This window comes from Catharus ustulatus, chromosome 1 (genome assembly GCF_009819885.2).
Source record: "Catharus ustulatus isolate bCatUst1 chromosome 1, bCatUst1.pri.v2, whole genome shotgun sequence".
NCBI lineage: Eukaryota > Metazoa > Chordata > Aves > Passeriformes > Turdidae > Catharus > Catharus ustulatus.
In genome coordinates, this window is record NC_046221.1 from 146,884,809 (window position 1) to 146,911,645 (window position 26,837).

Genomic DNA, 26,837 nt, shown 5'->3' on the forward strand with positions numbered 1-26,837 from the left:
TGTGAGAAAACAAATCTAAAAATTTCTGCCTTTAAAATTACTTAAAAGTAGTTACCCAAATGATTTAGCAATTTCAGATATGACTACTCACCATTTTCATCCAATAGAAAAATAAATGCAATCAATCGTTAATTATTTGTGTTTAACATGCATAACAAGATCAAAATCAAGTTTTGTTAGCTGCATTTTCAGGTTTTCTGGAGTGTCTGTAAAATCATTAAGTTCAGCAAAGAGATGAAGGCAGATGATACAGAGTCAAACAATATCACTTAAGCAGAAGCCAAGGTTGGAGAGTTAAAGTAGTGGATCTTGGCCATTGAAGAATTATTTACTTAAAATATTTGTACAGAGAAGGTTGACATGGTTTCATGAATACAATTATAATTCTTGGTTATGTATTTATATCAATGATGTTACTGCTAACGACAGGTTCCAATATAAGAATAAGAATTTCTATAGTTTCATTAGGAACTTTATAAAATTGGTAATTGAGTAACACAAAAATTAAATTACAGCTTGAATTAATACAAAATATGAAATTTAGTAATTACAACACTGGCAAAAATGTATAGCTTAATGATTTTATATTCCAGGGTTTTTAAAATACAACATTAATCAAGTACAGTAAATTCACGAATACAAGCCGCACTGAGTATAAGCCGCATCTCTGGGTGTTGGCAAATATTTCGGTTTTTGTCCATAGATAAGCCGCACACGAATATAAGCCGCTCTGTCGTTCGCAGCGAGGACCCGCATGCAATTAGTAACAGAACAGCGGGAGGGCGGGGTTTACTGGCTGAGCTAAGGCTGTGCAGGCTCGGCCCGCTAGGGGCCGCTGACGGGGCCAGGTGGCCCAGTCCGGTGCTGCCGCTCGGGGCCGGCCGCCGCTGCCACTGGGCTCGGTCACCCCGGGTCGGCGCTGCCCCGCGGTGGCAGGCAGGGACGGAGCTTCCCCCGCTCCTACGGCAGCGGCGGCGGGCGGGGACGGAGCTTTCCCGCGCCCGTGGTGCCGGCGGCGCGGACAAAGCACCCCGCCTCCTCCCCGGGTCGCGGCAATGGCTGCGCAGGGCTCCCGTCGGCTCCCCGGGCTGCGGCAACGGCGGTGCCCCCTGTCCCCCCCCCCTCCCCGTCCTCCCCGAACAGTGGCAATGGCGGCGCCCCCCCCCCCTCCTCCCCTGGGCTGCAGCAGAGGAGGGAAGAAGAGAGCTCTCCCGCCTCTCTCCCCGCCCCCCAAGCTGCCTGCAGGGAGCCAGGGCAACACGGTAACACTGTAACAATTGTGAAATGCCGGCTTTTACTGGCAGCTGCTTGGCTCGGCACTCTGGCTTGCAGGTCTGGGGTTGTAAATGTCAGAAAATTATTCACATATTAGCCACCCCCGACTATTAGCCGCACTTCCGGGTTTCCACCAAAATTTTTGTCAAATTGCTGCGGCTTGTATTCGTGAAATTACTGTAATTTTTAGTAAGGAAGAGTCTTGCATTTTAGAATTATCATGTATCAATAACAGTTACTAAAATTCAGTACAAAGTTATTGCATCAGAGTTATAGAATATAGATTATCTCAGAGGGGGATACATTATAAAACACATGAGTAATTCTATTTCTTTTTAAGGTTAAAAGCATCTACTCTTTTTATTTTCCTTAGCCTAATTATACGCATTACCAAAATAATTTTGCAGAAATATTTTAGAATAAAAACAGTGAACTACTGTCACCAGTTTCAGGTCAAATAATTTGGACTGTTCAAGAAAGTTGGTTGATACAAGGAGTCCTTCCAAAGTAATTGACACAAATTCTTCTCTTATCTTTGGGAGATGTTAAAAGCCTTCAAAGGCACTTTTGGAGATGTAAACAGCAGCTACTTGTCTGAAACTCCACTCCACACAAACATCAAACCTTCCTCATGTTCTGTAAGTGGTCACTCACTTATTTCTTGCTCATGTCTGTGCTTCCCACCCTGCTGCCACAGCAATGAGGGAGAGGGAAGGAGCCTGTCAAAGGCTGGAGGAGCAATGCCACTTTTTAAGAGATGCTGCCCCACCTGCACTAGCTGGTTTAACCTGCTCCTACCCCTCCAATAACATGCAGCACTCAACAGTATGACTTGTAAAGGGGGGAGAAGTTTGACCTTTCAGTATGTGCTCTAACATCTACACACTGCAGCAGAAAGGTGCTGGGAGTTATTTGCTCCATCATGCTGTTTCTTCTGCTATATCTTGATATTTATGCTGCTTATGGCAATTCCTGCTATAGATTGATGGAGTAAATGATGGAAGTTATACCCATTATGCCTTTGCTATTGATGTCATATATTTTGGAATGAATATATGGACATGTCATAATTTTCTGCTTATAGATGTAAATTCATAACTGCTTTGAGGACACAGCAGACAGGGAATCAAGAGAATATCCAGAATGTACTTTCAATCTGACCCTGTACCTAAGTAGACATTTGTGCCAATGAAATACATGCATTTTCCAGATATTTCAGTAGCACTGTGGAATGTTCTCATAGAGATCAATTATTTTTCATAATGAGGTGATGGTACTGCATATCATCACGGTGTTCAGGGCATTAAAAGAAATGTACATTTATTAACACTTTTTTAAAAAATCAGAAATGGAATGTCATCCTATATCCTATGACGAAGATTGCCCTATCTTGCCTAGTTAAAATTTGTTTGATCATTCTAACTAGCTATATTTCTGCTTTAAACATGCTTACTTGTCTGGATAACCTTACGATTGCTTTGTATGTGCTATTTCTCCTGCCAACTTTCTAGCCTTTGTTGGCCTAGTTGTAAGACGGAAATCTGCAAATCCAGTACCACAGGCTGAAATAGGACATTCTAGGACTATATTTGCCCAATCTCTTCCTTGTTGCCACAGGCAAATAACCTCCTTCCATATTAATTTTCCTCCTCACTTCTCTGATGAAGACACAGTGAAGGCAAATACTGCCACCTTATCATCTGATCTTGCTATATTTAGACATTAGCAAAATCAGCCAGGGCTGTGACAGCATGTTATTGGAGCTTCTGAAGGTAACTATCTACTTCATCCATTAAATAAAAAAATAAAAATATAATAATGAGATATAGACCAAACAAATAATGTATTTTACAGGGGATGTTTGGAGTACCTTTCAGGAATGCAAATAGTGACAAAACGTCTGTGGAACGTCATCACGCCTTCAGTGTAACTCTATGAAGGCTAGCAGATGGCATAAAAGGGCATCAAGGGAGCAGCCTTTCAGAAAATACAGCCAAGCTGACAAATCTGAAATAGTAGATGTGCAACTGGCCCTGATAAGATGGCTAACAGCCCAAGTATGTAATATCACTACTAGTATCTGACTGTTTTTTAAAGTGCAAAGGAAAACAAGAGCACATAAAAACAAGAACAGCAAAGGATAAACACACATTTCCAAATTCTACCTTTTTTCACTTAATCTGATTATATAGAGATGGAAGCTAATAAAAAAAGTACAAGTAGAACTAATACTTAAGGGTATAACTGAAACACTTCTTTTGATTTCTAATGTGGAAAATGGAACATAATTTTGACACACTAATTAAAATTTTCTTTTTTTATGCAGAGAAGTTGAATCAAGACATGCCTGCATTACTGTTTTCCAAATACTGAAAATCAAAATCAAAATAAAATTTTAAAACCCCAAAATATAAAACAACAATAACAATGAAAATACAACAAAAACAAAAACAAAACAAAACAAAAAAAAAGAACGAAATATAAAAATGACTGTATGAAATACAAATAAGTGCCTGGAAGTATCCATTGTGGCTATGAGACATGATGTAACAATTTAAAAAACAAGTGTTGGATAACTATGCATGAAGAGTCCAATTTAATAGTGGAGTTTCGTTCAGATGTTCAGTTGAAATAAATTCTTACAATATCGGGTTCATTACTTGCACTCTCTTTTTTGCACCTGCATTCATTCTGCTCAGTAACAAGATCAATTGCAAAAAAAAAATGACAGCAAGCAAGCCTCACTTAGAAAATGGTCCAATACATATTTTGAAAATAATTTTTCAAAACAAACAATTTCAAACAATTCCAGAACCTTTAGTCAGGCTACTCATGTCTCAGTGGGAGACAGATCATGCTTCATCCCTAAAATACATAAATAATTGTAATAAAAACACTTGACTTTTGTAATTCATAGCAAAGTTCCACTTCAGACCATATTTCATGCCACTATAAAGCGGTTATAGGAAATCAATCTTGTAATACTAGAAACAGCCTTATAATTTCCAGCCGAAATTTATTCATAGTCTATCTTTACCCATTTGATCTTCTGCTAAACTGTCATTACATTCTATTCCCTCTTGGGGTCTCACTTGGGGAGGCTGGCAACCTGCATAAGAATCTATGATTTTGGATCAGTAATGAGATAGGTTTTTTTAAACCTACTTCAATTAGATATGTTTTCCATCTCTACGACCCCTGCATTAACAATTGCACGTACTTAGCTGTCTTGTCACAGTGGCTGTGATACAGAAGCAGATTTCTAGGACACTTCTCATTAGATTACGATGTTTTTTCTTTTTTTGTTTTTTTTTGTTTTTTTTTTTTGTTTGTTTGTTTCTTTTTATTCTTACGTGCCCTCTGTTCTGGTTTTAGCATGTTTATATTTTACTGTAGAAGTAATTTTGTATATTCTCTACCTGCACAGGGTCATCCTGTATAGCTAGCTTAACACTTATTCATAGAAACCCTCTTAAATTTCGCCTTTTATACCATGCAGGAAAACTCAACAACCACTAATTTCATTTGCTGTCTTCTGAGGTCTACAAATACAATTTACTATCTATTTAAAACTAGTTTGCTTTGATGTGACACAAGCCAGTCTCAGACTTATGTAGAGTATAATGATATGCAATGTCAAGAAATCTGGATATGAGAGGAAGGAGGTCCCTGTCAGAGACTGAAATATTATAGTTTATGACTTAAATATTTTCATGAAGGACTTTTAAACTGCATTTCAAAAGCTGCAGAGAAGATCACCACACCCTGAATGGGGCTCTGGGAGGCCCTACACCATTCCCTGATGAAGATAAGGTAAAGAGGCAGCTCAGGGCTGGCTGGGGACACACAAAGCACAAGCCCAACACCTTCAGCATGGCGATCACAGCCCCAGGGCTATCAGCTGCCAGGCTCGAACCACAGGTTGGGGAGAGAGGGTTTGGATGTTGGAAAGGCTCTGCTCAGAGGCAGTGAGCTCAGCTGAGGGGCCCTTCACAGCTTATCCACAGCACAGGGTGTGACACGGCCCATAAAGGGCCCCAAAGGGTCCCCAGACCTGCACCAGAGCTCTGCAGCACAATGCAACAGACCCTCAGTGCTGTGAGGGACAGTGTCACAGTGACCCCAGCAAGGGAGGCACAAGGGACAGTGTCACACTGACCCCAGCAAGGGAGGCACAAGGGACAGTGTCACAGTGACCCCAGCAAGGGAGGCACAAGGGACAGCGTCACACTGACCCCAGCAAGGGAGGCACCTGGTCATTCCCACCTGCCCAAAGCACATTATAATCCATGGAATTCTGTATTCTTCAGTGTGGCAGGCAGAGTGGCAGCACCTCCCAGACCAGATGGAGGGGAGCAAGAAGACATCGTGGGTACCCTCAGATGGGGAATAGTCCACCTAAGCCCTGTCCCCTCAACCCCATGCCCTTCCTTCCTTCCTTCCTTCCTTCCTTCCTTCCTTCCTTCCTTCCTTCCTTCCTTCCTTCCTTCCTTCCTTCCTTCCTTCCTTCCTTCCTTCCTTCCTTCCTTCCTTCCTTCCTTCCTTCCTTCCTTCCTTCCTTCCTTCCTTCCTTCCTTCCTTCCTTCCTTCCTTCCTTCCTTCCTTCCTTCCTTCCTTCCTTCCTTCCTTCCTTCCTTCCTTCCTTCCTTCCTTCCTTCCTTCCTTCCTTCCTTCCTTCCCTCCTCTTTGACTATTAAATAAAATGCATCAATTTTTTGGCACAAACATCTAACATCCTTTGGTTTTAGTCTCGTTTTTGGGTGTATTTTGAACCTTCAAAATTCTTTGCAGTTTATACACAGAAACTTAGCTGTTTTTGCTTCTCTGGGTTTAAATCAGATTGCAGCAGTCCCCATACCCAATAAAGAAAACATGAAGAAAATGTATGAGTTATTTAGTAAATCAAGAGAAAATAATACATATATATAAGAAAATAGATGCAGAGCTATATAAATGCATTTTTCTGTGAATTTCAACTGTGTTCACTAGTAATTCACTTAGAAAAAACCCCAAAGTGTTTTACTTTTTTAGCCTGATTCACAATGGTGTTGTCTGTGAAATAAGTATTTTTTTATATTTTCAAATGGTATCACCTATTATTGTGTATAGATTTTTCAAGAGGCTACCATAGATCACCAATCACAATTCAGACACTAACATACAATGATGTATCGCAATTTTTTCAGGAAAGGTAAAATACTTTTAAGAAGAAGAATAGCTTTCAGAAAAAAAACCCAACAAACAAACAAACAAAAATGAACAACTTTTTTCCATAAGTTCAGTTTGTTTTAAGTACACATAATTGAAAACTATTTGGTTTTTAGAGGTAATGGGAAGAAAAACCACACAATTATAATTGATAAGTAATAACAATTAGCTTAAGATTTCAAGCATCATCAAAGAAGGCTAATAACATATGCTAGTTTAGAAAGAACTGCAGAGGAAAAAAAAGAGAAAAATCTATTTATATGGAAATATGCTTGTGTATATATGCCTAAATACAAATATATATGTGCACAAACAGAGGCCTCATTACATTAATTTGTTTAATTGACTCTAACTTCCAACTAAAAATGTAATTCTGAGATGGTTTTCATTTATTGTGCAATTGGATAATAAAAGTGGCATATAAAATAGACTTTAAAATTATTGAAACAGCGAATTAGAGTTTGAATCTTATAAACTGTGCTTCATAGACCAAGAAACTTCAGCATTTGTCTTCCCTAATTATAGAAAATGTAATGTATCTTAAAATGGGATGTAGTTCACTAGGGGTAAATAAATATGGATGTGGACATCAAATTAACATACTCGGCTTCAAGAAAGACACCCTGGACTTGAGTTATATTACACAAGAGATTAATTTAATATAAACTAGTGTAGCCTAGATTACTCACAATATAAACTTGCATGTTGACCTTCTCATTTAAATCTAAAATAGACCAGACATGCTCTCCATTTCCATTTCTGGCCTCTACTATGCTGACTATTAGAAGCAGGTTTTTTAACAACTCTGTTTTAATGGAATTATTATTTTTATTTGAGAGATTTCAACAGAAAGGGCATAACACTGCTGCATTATTCCCTGAATACGTTCCTCAGGTACTGCATAAGTCATATTTGCTAATTCATTTGGACATCTAGGGGTTTCCAATATAAACATTAAAGGTTTTTTATCTTGTTTGAATTATTTTCATTCTATTTATTAATTTTCTTAAGTAAATTAGGATCAGGGAGAATGACAATATTTATTTTTAATTCAAGTAATGAGTAAGAATTATCCATTAGCATTCCATTTTATGTCATGATGAAGGGAATAAAGAGCACTTTACACTCAAGTAGATATCTAACTTTTACATTCATTGTCTTGTAATTTTTGATGGGATTACTACAATAATTCATATACTGGGTAAAATAGGATTCCTAAAATATTTTTAAAGCTCAAAAGTAAAATTATCTTACAGAATTCATATAGAAAGGGCATTATAAAATATAACTTGGTCTTTTTAGTTAAGCACTGGGTGATGATTACAGATAAGAAATCCAGGGCTTTCCAGATACACAGGTAAAAAGTCAATCATATGTAGTTAATACATGGGAATGATATCGATGCAATATAAGCAGTGTTTTCTCATCAAAGCTCATAACCATCTATTTTAGCTCTTTTTTGTGGTGTTTATCTGTGCAACATTAAACATATCATGAAAAATTTAGTTTGCACTCCTTCAAAGAATAGAATTTCAGACAACACCGTGTTCTGCTTGGAGGAGGAACTTGCTTTAAGTCTAAAATTTTTCCTTTTGTAGTCACTTCTCCAAACTACACCTACTCATGTGTTGCCATGACCTATCTGCACAATTACCATGGTCTGTCTCCACATCTCTACACGATTCAATTATAAAAAAAAGAGATGCAATTATAAAAAAGAACTTGTCTCCTCAGAAACCAGCAGAGTAACATTCTGAATGCGCAGTAATAGTGACTGATGTGCTTATTAGTGGTATGATTAATACAAACCCATACTTGTAGTTTATGCAAAGAACAGCCCATTTAGCAAATGCCCTTTTTTGCCTGGGGTGCAAAGACTGGATTGTTTCGAAAAATATTCCACAGAGAGGAAATTCAGCAATGAAATAAAAATTACAACCACCATAAACTGATTAAATTTAGCAGAAAAAATGTACTCGATCCTACCTTTACAACATATTTATTGAATGGACAATTGCCATTTAGCAATGTGTTCTGGAGAAAAAGAAACCTCATTTACCTAATGAATTGCATGCTTGTTCAGCATCTTTAGGAAGAAATTGATACCAATATGTAAGTTTATTTCACAACACAGCACGGTATTCACATGGAGTGTGCTTATACTGTTTGTTTTGCATGGTTACCATCTAGTGCCTATCACCATTAGAAAACACATCCTAGTTTTGTGGTCTATTCAGCAAAATATAGTTCCCTTGACTGCAAACTGTGGGAACCCTGCAATTCTTCATTGCAAAACTTGACTGAGATGTCGAATCTTTTAGAAAATGGGCTTGTAGAACTACAGAGGCCCATTTCAGCAGTGATTATTCACATCCCTTTCTACCACCACAGGAGTCATACACTGACACCTTCAACTTTCTGAATTATAAAAACCCAAAGCATTTCCTAACTAAACAATCTGAAGGCCAAGGAAGTCCCTACCATTTTCTAAAGAAAATAATGCAGTGGGAAAGAATAGTCTTCCATATGGCAAATCACATGTGATTCAGTGAGCTTCTTCATCAGTCTTCATTTAGATTTTTTCTTCAAAATGAGTGTCCTGAGACACTAAGAACTGTATTAGAAAAATACAGTATAATGTACATAAAAGCTCAGGAGATTTACTCTGGCTAAATAAAACCCTAGAATTAAATTGTTAAATTATTTCTGGAAACATTTTTAACATGGTTAAACATGTTTAAACATGTATCATGCTCCAAGGAGGGAAAGTATTTTAGGAAGCAAACATCTCAATTAATGTAACTGAATGAACATTACAATCTAATTTTTTAATGGTACATATAATTGATATTACCCCAACTGGGAAAGCATTAAAATGGACAATTCAGATTACAAGAGATGATTGAAAATGTTAGATAATTTTTCAGATTTAGTGTTCTGGTGGAGACCTGTTATTCGATCCCATTCTGGTTTAATGATCGCCAGATATATTGCAGTCCTAATAAATCTCCACAGTGATTGAAGTTCTGTTAACAAGCTAGAAACAGATTGATCATCATGAAACAGGAGAAAATGAAGTTTTTGAGTCAGGTGCAAATAAACCTCATTTCATGTTTTGTATGACAGCAGTGTCTTTCCATAAATGGATACCCAAACACAAATTTTTAAGCTGTAATAAGTGCTTTACAACCAGATATACATAAATGTTGCAATCAGTTAGCTCACAGTTACATAAATTCAGATAGACATACCTTCAGTAATCTGTAGGACTAAATAACTATATCATTCTCTGCTTTCATGATCATATGTCTTGTCACAGAAATATATGACATTTACTTCTTCTTACTATTCCTTTACTAAAAATATAGGTTTTACAGGCTCTGGCATTTAACTCATTGTAACTGATAATAGTTTGGCAAAACTTGCATATTTTGAAATACTCTGTATTAAATCTGTTGCTCCTTACCATCACAAGTTGGGAGTGGGTGACTCCACCAGTGATTTTTTTCACATAGTAAAGGCTCCTCATGACTCAGCCTATAACCTGGATCACAACTAAATGAGACAGTGGAACCTATAGAGAAGTCATGCCCATAACGACGTCCATGCACTGGTATGCCAGGATCCAGGCAAGAGTAAGTATTAACAGTTACACCTAGATTGGAAAAAAAAAAAAAAAAAAAAGGTGAAAACAAAAAACAAATCAGTTAAATAAGGAACCTGTAGATTTTTAAAAATTCATGTAAGTAATTGGTTGTGATGGTTGTGAGGTGATGGCTTCATTATCGCACATTTACAGTGAATTATCTTTCTGCTATTCTCCGTGTCACCATTAAAAGATACTATGAATCTCAGTTTGAATCCTGCCACTGTTACAGAGAAAAAGAAGAAAAATACCCAATAATTTTCAGGATATTTTCTTTGATCCTGTCTCAGTAACATCAAATGTTTTTGTACCTGATGCTGATATTAAAAAGCTTTGATGATCATCAAAATTCTGATTTTCAGACTTCAGACTTTTCAGATTTTTCAGACTTTTTTCCTGATCAAAATTTGCTAGTGTAGCAGAAATTGTTTACATTACTTTTGATATTTATATTTCAAATATTTACATAGATCATACCTAGTGTTATTCAAGAAGATAAAGAACACCAGGAGAGAGTGAAGTTGACTTGATAAAGGGAATTTCAAAGTGTACTAAAAAATTAAACCTTTTAGATTACTTCCCATTGAGTTGTTCATATACAAAGCTCATATAAAGAAGCCCAACCCTCTACAAATAATACTGAAGTTAGTAAATTAGTAGAAGTATTCAGTGCAAGATTTTTTATGGGTGTTGTTCCTTTTATTCCTACACAGAAATAATAAAAATCCTTCCTTTCAAAGAAATTAATTGTGGAAAGATATAATTAGCATAAAAATTAGGAACATATAAATGATCATTGCTTTCAATACAATATTTGAAGGGAGAAGAAGTGATAAATAGGAGACCACTGATCCTTATTGTTTGTGTTCCCAAAAAGGAAAACAGAATTGGGTCGTACTGGATAATACAAGATGAGAAACCAGTAAGAATTAAGCAAAAATAAAATGAATACTAGACTTCTCTGTATAAATAGAGGCTATTAAACAGAAAACACTGAAAATTGTTTATTTTGTGTAAAAATGGAAAGAATATATATTTTCCATGCTCCCTGATAATATAACTTTAGATTTTATTCTCCACTAGAAGAGAAAACTGTGTGGATCAGTTTTACAAAAAATAGGATTTTATAAGGAAATTCAAGAATTTATTTATAAAGAAATTTCAGATTTCCTTTCCAAACGTATTTAATTAAAACTGTTTATTATTTGAAATCAATTTGCAGATTTCCTTTTTTTTGCTGTTCATATTCCCAAAGTATAATTTCTGCCATTTAACATAATTTGGTCTTTCTATTAATTTAGTGGTCTTGGTTGACAATCTTAATCTAGTTTTCCTGATGTGTTAAGATAGCCTTCCTTCAAACATCAGAATGAATGAAAACTTAAAAAAATTATCGCATGTTCATAATGCAGATGATATAAATAGAAGTTTGTGGGTGAATGCTAGGACAGGTAATAATTTTGGTATAATAAGCGATTTTTGGGTTTTTTTTCAATAAATATCCTGAATTTAACATTCAGTACATTTCAAATCAATCAAAATTTTATTAACAATTTTATTGGCAATATCCCAATATCCCCATGCATATCAGTTTTAGTATCCTTACAGTGGCCAGGAATAGTGAAAATTAAAAAAAGTAATGCTAAAAACTAAGAACATCTGGAAAACTTTTGGCAGTAATTCAAACAAGTAGAAGTACAAACAACGTGGCTATATTATTTCTCATATAGGTAGGAATTATTACAACAGAAATTATATTTAGAAAGACAAAATTTAAGTTGAATTACATATTTCAACATAGGAATTTAAATAATTCAAAAAGTATTAATAACTTTCTGCGGCATAGTTTATATGACTACAATAAGGACAAAAGAGTATTTCTCTGTCAGAAAAAAAATCATATAGGTGGGTGTTTAGAACTCTAAAAATCCATAGTCAACCAATTCCATTTCTTGATTTTCAAGTCATGTAAACTGCATTTTCCCCTACTCCCAGTTAGAGCCGCAGATACATCAATCAGAACACTTATTCAGTTATTTTCTTAGCTTTAATAATCTTCCTGATCCCATGCCATTTTACACCCACAAAAATGCATTGTATAAAATAGAAGAATATTAACACAAAAAAGCATCCTCCAGAAGAAAGGCATTTTCTTCTTCTCATCTTTTGATTCTTAAAGCACAGAGCAGTACATCAATGACATTAAATATAAATAAAATTAATGGTCATCCCTCTTGAAGTTAACCATTACTAAATCTTTCTTAGAATGGGAAATAACAGGAATTTACTCAAGATGATATCTGTACATGGCTAGGGTAAGCATTGAGGGGGAGGGGAAATAAAATAATACAACAGAGAATTACTTACTTTCATAGTGAATTTTGAAGCCATTGTTAGAGCGACTGTTATCAGTTGTAAAGAGAAGATACATGAAATTGCTACTGCTGAACAGAAATTGTGGGACCTGTGTACCATTGTAAGAACCCAGAAGTGGAGATAATAGGTTTGGTCCATCATGAACTTCCAAAACATCATAATTGAGTTCAGTCTGAAATCTGGAAACAAAGAGGCACAAATTTAAGAGTCAGTTACAACAAATTCAATAAACCCGTATTTTGAAACTTTGCACCTTTCCTGATAACATTTTTTTCTCCACATATACATTTTTCAAAACTATTGCAATAATATTAATTATCCTATAAAATTTATGCAATAATACAAGTCCAAGTTAGCTCCTTAGAAACCTTAAAGATCCTTAGACTCCTTGAACTGGTTTGCATGGCAGGAAATAAATTTAAACTGCTTGAACTGATTTATATGGTAAGAAACAAAAGCTAGAAACAATTTGTTAATAAAGATTAATATTAATTGCATATGCTCTTTTGTAAGAATATTATTTTTCTTTCTTGAATAATTAATTAAATTATATGAGGGTATGTTGACGCATCTGGCAAAAATATCATCAAGGTGCTTTGTATCATCAGAGGCTCATACTCTTGAGTTCCTATCTTACAACCATCTATAAGAAGGAACAGAATTATTTGACTCCAGTGGCTTTTTGCCATCTGAGACTCAGTTCAAAGCAGTGACAGAAGTTATTTGAAAGAAACCCCACAACCAAAAATCCTTTTTAGAAAGCACTAGAAAACAAAAAGCCTATTTAAATACTGCATGTGTGCTCTCCCTGGTAAGGAAAAGCTGAGTGTGATAGCGCCGCTAGATATCTCCTTGCTTGTCATGTTTTAGATGGTATCAGCAATTCCAAACACCTGTTTGGTATTTTGACAGTAGCATATCTCTTTCTTGCTATGACAGACTTTAGATCAATCATACTGCTTTATAATGGACTCTGATGGATTACTGAAAAACCTTCTCAGAATTAAAAAGTAACAATTAACAGCAGGATCTTACAAGGACCCTTAGATAGTCTTAATTCTTTCTCTGATTTACTCAGATGCCTAATTCAGCTTTGTGAAATCCATTCAAAGAACTGTGTGAGTAAAACCAATGTACTGAGGAACTCGATATTTCAGTATTTATGTCCCATGAGTCTGAGCCTAAAGATCTAAAGGAGTCTGGCAAAAGACAAGAAGACAAATTAAACCCAGAAAACATGTGTTTTCTTTTATTGATGTTCTGTTCCCACTAAATAATGTATAAAAGAGCACAGAACTAAAGTAATAGCAAGTTACAGAAATGAAGTGGGATAATCTTAATAGCAGAAAAAATGAAAATTTTGGGTTTTGTTAGTTCCCACAGTAACTCACAATAAAATCCTGCTGAAAAGCTAATAGGCAATAACTTGCTCTTTCCAATACTTTTTTTTTTTTTTTTTTTTTTTTTTTTTTTCCCAGCAATCCATACAACACACGAAAAATCTTGGAAACAGATCATTTAGTCTTCCTCAGCTTACTCAGCACCTATATTAGAAGCATACTTGAGACGGAAGGTATAAAAATCCATGGATCTTATAAATGTAATGCAACTACCAGGCCACTTAAGTGAAGTTGAAATTAAGTTGAATTTCCAAACATATAAAAGAAATCCTCTCAAAACTACTTAGACAGTATATACCACCACAAACAGCAGAAAAATATGAAGATGAAAAAATTGATAATCATGCACGAAAGAAAATGTAAGAAGCATTTTTAAGTCAGAAGAACTGAAACAAATTTGAAGTGGGACAGGAGCACTTTAGCATACAGTCATGAAATGCAGTACCTGGCACCTATCCAATGTTGTAAGAAAGAAGCTATAGGAAGACAGGAAGATTAAAAGGAAACTGATCTTCAAGTAGGAAACTTAGAAAATACTAAAATTATTTAGAAGTTATAGACATGTACTATGAGTATTTTTGCCTGACAAAGAAATTCAGTGCTTTGCTTGGTCATTTGGCTCAAAATTAAATTAAATTTATAAATATCATATCAGTTTTTCCTTCAATATATTTTCTCTTGATGCTCAACATATCTGCTAAATTTATATATTGTTTTCCCTCTGGTGTGACAAAACAGTAGGGACTTTTAGGAAACTGAGTAAGAAATACCCTGCGCTCATGTAAGACACTCGCAGTGTTCCTTCCTACTTAATTGTTCACTATTTTTAAATTAACCTGGATGGCTTCATTGCTGCGTGACACCTAAACTTATGGAGGACTCACAAGCAGACAGGCGTGAAACAAGTTTTTACACAGGATGCGCCACATACAATTTTTAAGGAAGCCTTATTTTACTAGATAAAGGTGTCTGAATATTTATAACACACATCTTTGTTTCTAGGAGACACTCTTATCAACTCAATGCAGTGTCAGGATTTCCTGCTGCACAGTATATGCTCAATAGACAAACATGAGTAGTACTCCAATCAGTAGTTTGCTATCATTATCTCTCACATTTAAATACTCATAATTAGGCTTCATGATAAACACTTCATTACAATCAAGAATGGCATTGCCATTTCTCACTTCTGTCATTTCAATTGAGTGTAAAAAATACTGATTTATAACAAAACATCAACAGATTTTCCAGCTTGTAAAACAGGAATAAAATTTTTTAAAAATACATGCACAATCATATAACTATATATTAAAAAGTTATTTTCTGCATGTCAAAAGAAGTTAATAGCTATTTTTATTTGCTTTGCCTGTGGATCTTCTTTTCTCATGTCTCCCTCTCCTTGCACAGGAACACTTTAGCATACGGTCATGGAACGCAGTACCTAGTGCCTACCCAATGTTGTAAGAGAGGAGCTACAGGAAGACAGGAAGATTAAAAGGAAACTGCTCTGCAAGTAGGAAACTTAGAAAATACTAAAATTATTTAGAAGTTATAGACTTGTACTATGAATATTTTTGCCTGACAAAGAAATTCAAAATCTTTCAAATAACCACACATATTGTGGAAGTTTTGGTATTTGCACCAATAAAGGCTAGAAAAAGTGTTTGTGTTTCTCAGGACAAAGCTGAAAGTCAAAGACCTGGGCAAAATATGAGAGTTTTTTTAAATTGTATAGGAAAGCAATTTGACTATAGTTTTAAAACTGCATTTATACAAAATTTACTTTTCTCTTAAGAAAGTGCAGCTGAAAATTTGCAAGCAGAAGCAGTAGAACAAGGGTAGTCAAGACTAGAATGAGTCTTTTAAAAGCTAATGCATAAATGACTCAGAAGGCAAATTTAAACTATATGAAAAATAAGAGTCTAAATAAAAAACATAACAGTAGTTTATAAAATGTGTTCTTTTATTGCATTATAAAGTTTTATTTAATCATTTGATTTATAGAACAACTTTTTCTTTGCATCCAGACATGTAACTATATATATCTAAGTGTATCTGTGTGAGCATACATAGATGTATTTTTAAGTGTCCTTCTGCACAGAGATCCATAAGAGTACAAATTTATCTGTGGGTAGGGCCTCTCTGGATTGCCATGTGAGCAATATGCGTACCAGACCAATTTCTGACAAGTGACAAGAGTGACAAAAATGAGCAGCAATGGGGGAAAAAAGTGTCATAAAGAAGATAGAAGCTTTCTCTGTGATCCTTTTTGATCTTACTTACAAGAGTAATAGAGGTTGTGCAATTTTATGACAAGGAATTAATGTATTAAAAGCAAAAATTGTATGCAAGAGAGTGTCAGATGCAGGTGCAAAGAAAGAAAATGCAGCTGGCATTGTATTTTGCAAATATAAAGGTAAATGCTTTTTACTTTGAAATGATTGTCCACATCAAACGTGCAGTTTAAATGAATTGCTGTATTAAAAATCAACTATTAGAAATTATAATTTTCTTTTCAAAACCTTAACAGATGTTTCAGCAGGAGGGAGTCATTACATTTTTTATTGTATTCTAATTGGCAAAAATTTGGTAAATCATTATTTTAAGTGATATATTAGTGATTTTGGAAGACTAGTTTTCATGTAATGATAAGGACAGAAAATAAATGAAATGCACATATTACCTGTCCTTTGATTGTTTATATTTTCCCATCAAAACTTCATTATAGTGTAAGCTATAGTACTAAAAAGAAGTTTAAAAATCTTATCACAATGACTAATTTTGCTAAGAGAATATGAATTTCATCCCTTGCTAAAACCAACTTTTTAATTGCTTTAATTTGACCTTCCTTCTTTTGACCTTTTCACCTTAAGTCAAGCCTAGTCAAAACATGCTGCATAAATATCAGCTGAAAATTACTTGCATGATATTTGTACACTGTAATTTTGACCAATGTCACTTTTTTACTGGATTGTCATCCTTTTTTTAATGTTTACAATTAAAAATCATCTAAGCCATAAGAAGTGTAGCATTCTTCATTGCATTTTTGTCTTGTTTTCTGATAAAGAATTCAAATTAAATGCTGACATCTTGCTACATTGAGAAATGTAAGGCGCTCAGCACATTTCAATCCTTTGAATAAAAAAGGGACCTTAGTAACAGACATCACTCTAGGAACAGTAGAATGCTGCAGTAATTTAGGTACACTGGAGCTCCATCATGAGAGCCCACAGTCCTTTCACAACAATAGCTCAGCTAATATGATAAATATTCAGAATGAGGAAAATTATGACTGCATTTAATTTAGTTTTCATAGTTGATTCAGATTTTCAGAGTTTAATATTATGTGATTTTGAGAGGAAAAAAAGAACTTGCAATTATGATTCATCATAGCAGTACAGTTACAAGCAAATGAAACATGCTAATATTTAAAAACAGACATAATTTTTTTTACCGGGCTAGACAAGCTTAAATACAGGCAAGAGGGTAGAAATTTCAAAAGCTTTTCAGCACATCAAAGTAGTAATTTCATTGAAGATAATCTGTGCTCTGAAGGAGTTTCCAAAAGTCCTATGCGATAAAACAATTGCTTGAATTTAGATACAATGCAAACTAATGTTATGATAAAGTTAATAACTCCTGCTTCTTGGTAAAAACTGGAAAACATTAAATAAGAAAAAATATTAGCCAAGACCTTTCAAATGTAATTTTGATAGAGTGTCCAGGTTCAGCTTCTATCACCCACTCACAATTCAAGGAATCTTTATAATACCCTGGCCAGCCTGGAGAGAGGATTACTCCACTGGGAGATGAAAAATGCCCACCACATGGAGCTAAAAATGAAACAAAGAGAAAGGTAAATAATTCAGATTTATTGGATGCAGTTCATATTTATCACTTACAATATAAGACAAGTAGAATGAACAAATATTGAAAATCCAGTTGCAGGAAGATGCAATCGTTTCAAACCTGACTGGCTCTGGGGTATTCAGAATTAGATGGAGATAACGAAGTTAAGACCTTAAAAAGATGAAATAAACTGTTCAATATTTCTGAAAAATATTTTTTTTTCCTACTGTATTCCTACTTATGTGTATAATACATTTTCTGCATTAAAGAATATAAATAAAACATAGTGTCTACAAAGTACCATTATTTTCGCTTTTAATTGTGGGCAGGGAGATTTGAAAAACTAAAGTTTCAGATGAGTTTAAAGCTAGAAATTAGCAAACTGTTATTTTACTTTTGACATCACTGAATCCACAGTCATACCACATACATTTTGACTGGCGTATTGGAAGTTCAAATTCCTCATTCATGAGAAAGACATACTTACCATTCTCACAAGATTAGTTGGTATTTTTTAATTGGAAAACATATATAAATATTGCAATATATACTTCTGCAAGCAGTACTCATGCAGAGGGGAAAGATCACCTGCCTTAGCCTGCTCAACAGTTTGCCTTATCCATCCCAGGATACCACTGCCCTTAGCACCAAGGACATATGGACATTTGTTTAACCTGGTGTCCACCAGGACACCCAGGGTCTTTTGCATTTAGACTGAGAGCAGAAACATGTTCCTTTTCAGGAAGGCTGGACTACAGTGTTTCATAACACCATGGTTCCAGTGGCCTTTATGCATTCAAGGCTACTCAAAAAAAAAAAAAAAAAAAAAAAAAAAAAAAAAAAAAGTTATGTCACAGTTAGTGTCACAGTTAACTATGCTATGCACGACTTGCAAAGACGTTGGAAAGGTCTTACTGTATTGTTGACAAGCTAGTGTCTCTACTAAAAATAGTTTAAAATATACACCATTTTCTGAAAAAAAAATTGCTATTCATTACATTTCTTTTTGTGGTTATTTAACTTAGCAGAGCCTGCAAAACGTTTTGGTTGTTCATTTTGACAAAGTAGAACAGTACATATCATTGTCTATATTATTCTGAACTTCTCCATTGCAAAAAAAAAAAAATATTAATTTTGTTCTTTTGACACCACTTGAAGTTAAAGACTATGAGTTATTACAGGTTTGTCTGATCTTCATTTTTCTCTGGAGAATACCAAAGTTCTATATTAAAATGATGAATTGCTGTAAATAGGTTTGTTTTACTTTGGGTTTTTTTTAGGACATAATGCTCCATCTTCCCCTATTTTGTAGGGAAAACAAAGAAGTTATGGAGTTCAGAATCAATATGTTGCAGACACTTCTAAATATGCAGATGTATACTTCTTTTTTTACACACTGGTGGATTTAAAGTAGGCGTTTGTCACCTTTTATCTTAGTCTTTTTTAATACTACCTTCAGTAAACAGTACCAGTCAAAAAAATAAGTTATTTAAACTCATATTTACCTCAACAACCAGAAAGTTAACTCGAGAGCATAATCTCTATATTTTATTGTATATAAGCACTTTTAAATTTTTCATAATACATATGGATCCTATAAACTACAAATTATATTGACAAGAATAGAAACCAGATGGCCTTATTCTGAGCCAATTACAATACAGTATTACTAAACTTGTATAAATTTCCATATTCTCACCAAATTTTCATGACACAGATTGGATTTAAATTACAAAAAGCTCTAAACTTCTATTAAAAAAAAAATTCTATGAATAGTGCATTAAAAATAATGCACACTCCAGATTGCCTAAATTTGGAATAGTTTCTTTATTTTATTTAGGAGTGTTTTGCTGACAGTTTTACTTAAAGAAATGTTTCTTATCTGTCCTCTGATTATGGCTCTTGGAGATAAATATTTAATGGATTTTTTTTGTTTGACTTTCACCATTACATGCTGGTTTCCTAAACCCTTCAGAATAGCTGAGCTACTGGGCTTATCTTAGAGAGTCTTGTTTTTTAGAAAATAAAACTCTCCAGTCATCATGCCAAAGGATTGTTTCCCCAACCTTTTTAACACTGATTTTAATCCTCTCTTAATTCTTATAGTCCTATTTGATGTTTTTCTGACAGATCCATATCCAATACCCATGTGTTCAAAATTAAACTTTAGAAATATAACACAACTAGAGGTGGTCATCAACCAGAATTTCTTTATCAAACACGGGCCTATATCAAATAGTAAAAGACGATCTTAGTCTGATCTAAGAATTCTTACAAAGTCATTTGTATTTATTTCTTTGTATAGCAAGTTGCAGGGGTTGAAACAGGAAATTTTTGTATGTGAGCATGAAAAAAACCTTTAGGATAAAAGGCTGTACACAGAATCACTAAATATTTTGTAGATTCATAGTTTTAGAAATTTTTTTTAAGAGCTTGTCACTAATGCTACAGAATGGCAGGATATTAAGCCTAAAGAGTTATGCAGGAAAACCAAGGTTAGATCTTCAGCATGGGTACAACAGCACAACATTAGAAAAGATTATGGGAAAATCCTCCATACAATCCTCACACAGGAGAGGTGAAAGGTATGAATCCCAAACTCATAATTATCAGGGAGCAGCAAAAGCTGCTAAAAGCTTCCCTTCCCTAAAGAAAAGGAGCCAGGAACCAGGGATGGTCACTTGTGCACATGCACATACACACACAAACTGAGTAAGTGCCTTCACAGACATACCTAACTCCACCTGAGACAGCTGAACAGGATTGGATTGGTTACAGGAAAGGTGTTTGGTGACAGTGAAGTGACTGTCTGAGCTGAAATAGAATCCTGGGCTGTGAGCAGGGTTGGGAGGAAGTCCCGGTAAAAACTAACCAGGACTGCCCTGATAAATGAACATATTGACCCTGTTCATCTCCACCTGATTATTAAATAGCTCCCACCTGTATACTGTAATTCTGATATTTCTGAAGAAAACTGCACAGTAGTCACATTCCTAGTCAGTATGTGGAGCTTATGTCTTTGACTTGATACATATGAATGAAATTATGAGGTATATGTAGCTTATATCAGACAACTTCGTTTTACAGACAAATGTGTACACAGTCAGTAAAACTTCTGAACACCTTAACAGACCAATTTAAATTGTTAATTTTAAAATATTTTCATTAGCCTTCCAATGTTACAATAAATTTTAAAAATATATCTAATTCTACAGCTGATAAAAAACAATCTAATTCAAATATACCTGTGTCTCAAACTTTAAGATTCCAATATATTTTCCACTTAGAGTCTCAGATCACCTATGGATCAGATTGTGCGTGGACTGACACTTAAACTGGCACTGATACTTACCGGTATTCCCAGTAATTTAAAATTTTAATGTGGCATTGGAAATGCAACCTTATATTTTATTAGCAATGTTGTAAAGATCCATGCACCTTACAGTAAAGAAAAGGTATTATAGCCTATCTTGTCTAGTCAAACTGACACACCTTACATCTATGGAACAATAATCATTCATCACAGAAAGTAAACATGGATGCAAAGCGTATGATAAGCAGTCATACTAATCTATTTAAAATGTTCAAATTTTGTCAGGAAGGCAGTTATACAGTGAAAATAAGAACTAAACTGTTGTTTAAAGTAAAAGCTAACAAATCAGAGATGATATTGTCATTGATTTTTTTAAATCATTGCAAACAGATTAATTAATTTTTCCCCCTTTAGATACAAAGATCCTAGAATATAGACAGGTAATGAAGGAAATATTATATTTTTGTGTCAATTAGTATAAACAAGTCCAAGGAAATATGCACAACACTGTAGTTTTAGCTTGTAATCTATGGAGGTATTTAATTTCTATAAAAAAGAAAAATCAATTACTGAGAGAGCCTTCATCAGCCTAGAGTCACTGTGGATAGAAGAAACACAAGTACTTCAACAGAGAACTAAAATATTTAAACCAGTTTAAATACCATAGCCAAAGACCCAGAAGAGATCAGCATCTTCATTCTACTCTAATACCGTATCAGCTTTGTGCTATTCATTTGCAAAATTCTCAGTTTCATTTGAAATACATTATATCAAGCTCTCCTGATTTAGGAAGAAATATTATACATACCTCCACACTTAGGAATAGGTCCACTCCACATTACTTTTCCATCCATTAGCATACAAGTAATTGTTTCAGTTCCTTGTGTTTTAATAAATCCTTCTTCACATATAACTGAAATTGAGCTCCCCAGCTGAAAGTTGTCACCAAAACGCCGAGCATTGATTGGCACTCCAGGATCTGGGCACTCGTTATGTCCAAATGCTTTATAAGAGAAAAAAGGAAAAGTGGCAGAGGACATAGAACTCTTCAAGGAAGATGACATTTTTAAGATTTTGTTCACTAGTAAGAAAAAACTATATTAGGAAACTGAAGGAAAAAACAAGAATCAAAAACTTGCTCAGCAGTAGAAAATGCAAAACAGTATAAATAATTGCTTAAAATATGAAGCTATACCAGCATGGATCTCAGCTTGGATAGTTTGTTGCTGGCAGATTTCAGCGATGGTTAAATTCTCCTTTTCCAACAACACTCATCCTATTTAATGATAAAATGGGACAGAATGTTCCTTCAGAAGGGTAGGTCAAGGACCTATGTATGATACAAAAACTTTATCCATCTTTTGCGGAAGTAATTCATCATCACACCATTTCAGTCATACTGACCTTCATGGGCTTGATCCTACCATAGTTAATTTTGTTTCATATATTGAGACCTGGTGAACAGTGACAAAAAGTGTTATGCTGGCCAAAGAAAGAAGACTTGACATTTTTAACATTTCAAGTTTAGGTCTGGATAAATTGAAAAATATTAATTTCCCTGTATATATGTAGATCCTATGACAAAAACTGTTCATATCTTTTTACTGCAGAATATACCTTACTTTTGGAGAAGAAATACCATCTTCCTGACAGAAATTAGCAAAATAATATTTAAAGCATTATCATTAAATTATATGTAGAAATTATGGCATTTTGCTGTTTAATTGATGAAGAATACGGCACATACATCTTATATTTTTAAAATGTTGATTTTTCAGTGAGAAAAAATATCCACCTTCCTCACGTATGATGGCTGCAAATTGTATCTTTATAAATATGTTTACATGTGGACACTTCAGAAAGGACTAAGCCCTAAAAAGATGGTGTTCACTTTTTTCCCCTGCAGTTTTACTGATGTGTCTGCTAGACAAAACGTATACAAATCCCTTAATGAATTGTTTTATAAAATAATATCTCAATAACTCAGTAGAAAGATTTCTCATATGTTCCATTACAGAGGTATTTTAAATCATAAAAATATTATTTTTATGATAATAAATAAATAGCAGAGAAGAGCAAGCATATATTTATTGACATTTTGACTTGGGCAATGCCATAGATATTGGGAATGAAAATAGTACTTTCATTGAATAATTGTTTACCATTCAAAGATGGTATTAAAAGTGATGCAATCCCATACTTTTTTCAGAGGAGTTACAAAAACTTTTCCAATTCTTTGTTCACAGTCATTACTTTTAGGGAAGGCATTGATTGTCTGTTTTTCTTACTACTTTCCGACAACCCAGAGATAGATTTTCAATATCGTTATCTATAAATATAGATAAATGTTGACTCCAGGTTTAGCTTGCTTGTGTGTGACACCAGTTTATTAAGGTTGAAAAATCAATTCATTGCTCTATATTTCAGCTCAGGAACTGCTGCCACTGCTGCTCCTATGTGATCAATTTTACTGCAGAGATTGACTTTGAGAGGCAAGATAGTGAAAGACAATTTGTCCCACCAACAGCACTCTTAGCTTAGCCTGGCTATATTTACATTACTAAATGAGGAAAATTCCATCTCTTCAGACTTCTGAAAAGCTTTATGGTGGAGCTGTAATATTAAATACTAGCCTAAGACTGAAAAGAAAAAGAACACGTGGTTATAACATTAATTAATATTTTACTAATCATCAACCATTCAAGAAACCATAGAAAAGTTTCTTATGAACTATTACACATAAAGGGGGATCCAGTTGTCCTGGCATTTATCCTCATCAACTACCATGACTGTACAGGCATATTAGCAATATCTGGAAACATGCCAGGAAATAATATCATGGATCAGGGCAATGGTGATATTCTGCTATTAACTCAGAAGGATTTTAAAATATGCATTTTGAATTAAAAACAAGCTAACAAAAAAACAACAAAAGGGAAGGAGCTGAAGAGATCTTGTGAGATGGGAAGGTAGGCATGTAGTGAATCCCAACTCATCTCATCTAAAGCCAGTTCTGAAATGCCCTTTCAAATAGGGGCAGAAAGGAGTGGTCCACTGGCACATTTACAGTAATTTCACGACTATAAGGTGCATCCTTTTGACTAAAATTTTGGTCCGAACCTGGAAGTGCGCCTTATAGTCCAGATGCACCTTATATATGGACAAAGTTCAGAAATTTGCCAACCCGGAAACGCAAGCTGCGAGCCGAGCTGGGACCCGTGGGAGCTGCGGCCGCACGGAGGAAGCTGGGAACTGCGGGAGCCACGGTTGCCTGGCGGGGGAAACTGGGACGTGGCACGGCCGCCAGGTGGGGAGACACTGGGATGCAGCGCGGCCACTCGGTGGGAACTGCGAGCCACGAACCATGCCAGCCGGCGCCGGGGGTGGGCGGGAGTGCTGGGGCCCCACTGCACGGGGAGGGCACCTGGGGCTGCATTTAAAGGCTACACTGATATTTGAAAAATGTTTGCAAATTGAGCACCTGCCAGTAATTCGTTACTTTGTTGCACGCGGCGCAGCTCCTCACTGCCAAAAAAATGTGTGCCTTATAGTCTGGTACGCCTTATATAATGTACAAAGTTGCGAAATTTGCCGACTCCCGGAGGTACACCTTATAGTCTGGTGCACCTCATGGTCGTGAAATTACTGTAATTGTTTTGGTGGATTGCCCTGCCAAGAGTTTTAGCTGGTAATATAGCAATAACTTTGAAATAAAGGTAGCACTTTCAGAAGAAAATATCAAAGTAAAACCAAAAGTTATGGGAATATAAAATAGCAATATATTTCATACTAAAAACTACTGTGAAAAGCTGTTTAGAGCTATGTAAACAAGTGGCAGTTTATTCAGTGCCATCACATGTAAACTCACACTTCTTTCTAGTATACTACACTGAAGAATTCTAGCTTGGGAAGTACTGAGGCTAAAAAAGTCTAAACAGGAGAGACCGGCAGGAAAAACGTGCTGTGACACTCTTACACAGCAATAAACCACACTAAATCAGTTTTTAGATATAAACTCATCATCTGGGATTGACCATGTCTTGGTCCACTGAGCTGAAATGACTTGAGTAATTAGCCTGACGTTAGAGGCCCTGTTTGACCTTTGCCAGGCTGCTGTGTAATTTATAAGGTTTTTGCTAGCACAATAAAACAGTTATAATGAAAACAGTAACAAAAAATATCTACATAACAAGATGCAGTAGATCTAAGATTATTCCGAGATATTTCCCCAGCACTTCTATACCCTAATCAATGAGGAACAGTTCAAAGTCCACAGGGAGCATAAATCAAGAAATCTGGACAATGTTCTCCACCTCAAAATACTCATCCACTTCAAAATACCCATCCACCTCAGCCCAAAGGAAGGTTAGCATGGAGGACCTAGCAACAATTGAGTTTCCTCTGCATTAACTCCTTTGTCATGGGAAGTAGATATGCATTCTCTGTCACACGGCTTCAGTTGTCACACTGCACTTAAGGGTACATTTTGTCTGTTCTAACCTAAGCTAGGAAATCTATACCGAAGCAAAGGGACTATATAAATTTATTGCTTGTAATTCATGAGACTGTATTCAATACTATGTCTAGCCCTGTTCTCCATAATTAAACAAAGATACAAAGTGGGAAGCATTCATACAGGAGTCACAAATATGATAAAAGGCTCACACTTTCCCTTGAACTGAGTAGTTCAATGCTTATAGCTTATTACAGGCAAGATTAGTGGATGATTGACTTTATAAATATCTTCACAGGCACTAGAAATATCAACAGTTCTTGGGTTTGGGATATAAAGGAGAAACAAGAAATCAGGTGTAAATATTCATTTCCACAGCAACTTAAACCAATGCAGTTTTAGGTTGCTACATCCCTGTGTTCTGCTGCACCGAGTGAAACATTCTTCTGCCTCCTGTTCCAAGGAGAAAATCACAGCCTTTTGAGTTCCTAGAAATTTGCTTACTGGAACATTCTCTGTATCATCCATTTTCAAGTCACATATTTCTATGATCTAGTCCCAAAATCTAACTAAATAGGAAATCTTTGTTAGACTTAGTGTAATAACTCAAAGATGACACATTTGAAATCTCATTTTTGCTTAATTTCAACAAAAGTTAGATTTATGTTCAATTTTAATGGAAGGAGAGTAATTATCGGAGACAACACATGTTTTTGTAATAAAAATAAATAGGGCATACATACTTCCTTAGAAATACCATTAAATAATCAGATTATGTAATAGTAACTCAGTTTTATTCTTCTACATATTTCACCTCAAAAACATCAATGAAGTTATTTACATTACTAGCCTACATTCTTATCAGAAAAGATTGATCAAGACATACTGTTTCTGTGAGGTACTGTTTCTGTTCTTGAAAGGGGAGAGACTGATAGCTTTGGAATATATCAACTGGAGTGTTAGCAGAAAGCAGATATTTTTAATTAACTTTGGGTTTACAAAGGCTAAGATGGAATGAAATTCTATTCACTCCTTTTTTTAACATCTCTTTTGGCTTTTATTTAATATGGAAAGATCACTTTGTAATTTATCAGATTGCAGCTGTTTTTACTGAAGAAATAGTAGAGATAATTTGGAGATATTGCTGTTTTTGTAAGTAGATTTTATCTACAGTTTAACAAAGAGTTTAAAAAACCCATGCACAAACACTCCCATGAAAAGAAAAAAAAAATAAATAAATGGTTCAAACTGCTCAAATGTGTAAAATGCTTTAAATTCTTTTCAGAGTTATTGGTTTAATTATACAACTGGTAAAAG

General features: G+C 35.0%; 1 protein-coding gene across 3 annotated transcripts in view; it reads right to left on the bottom strand.

The window, feature by feature from the left end:
• Positions 1–26,837, bottom strand: part of LOC116996510 (CUB and sushi domain-containing protein 3-like) — a 614,657-nt gene that overhangs the window by 243,840 nt on the left and 343,980 nt on the right. For all 3 annotated transcript variants that reach the window (XM_033060271.2, XM_033060262.2, XM_033060252.2), the window contains 4 exons: positions 21,876–22,070; positions 17,600–17,738; positions 12,497–12,684; positions 9,950–10,138 (listed from right to left, as the gene is read on the bottom strand). In XM_033060271.2, coding sequence (XP_032916162.1) covers positions 9,950–10,138; positions 12,497–12,684; positions 17,600–17,738; positions 21,876–22,070 — 711 coding nt within the window. The remainder of the gene's footprint in view (positions 1–9,949; positions 10,139–12,496; positions 12,685–17,599; positions 17,739–21,875; positions 22,071–26,837) is intronic.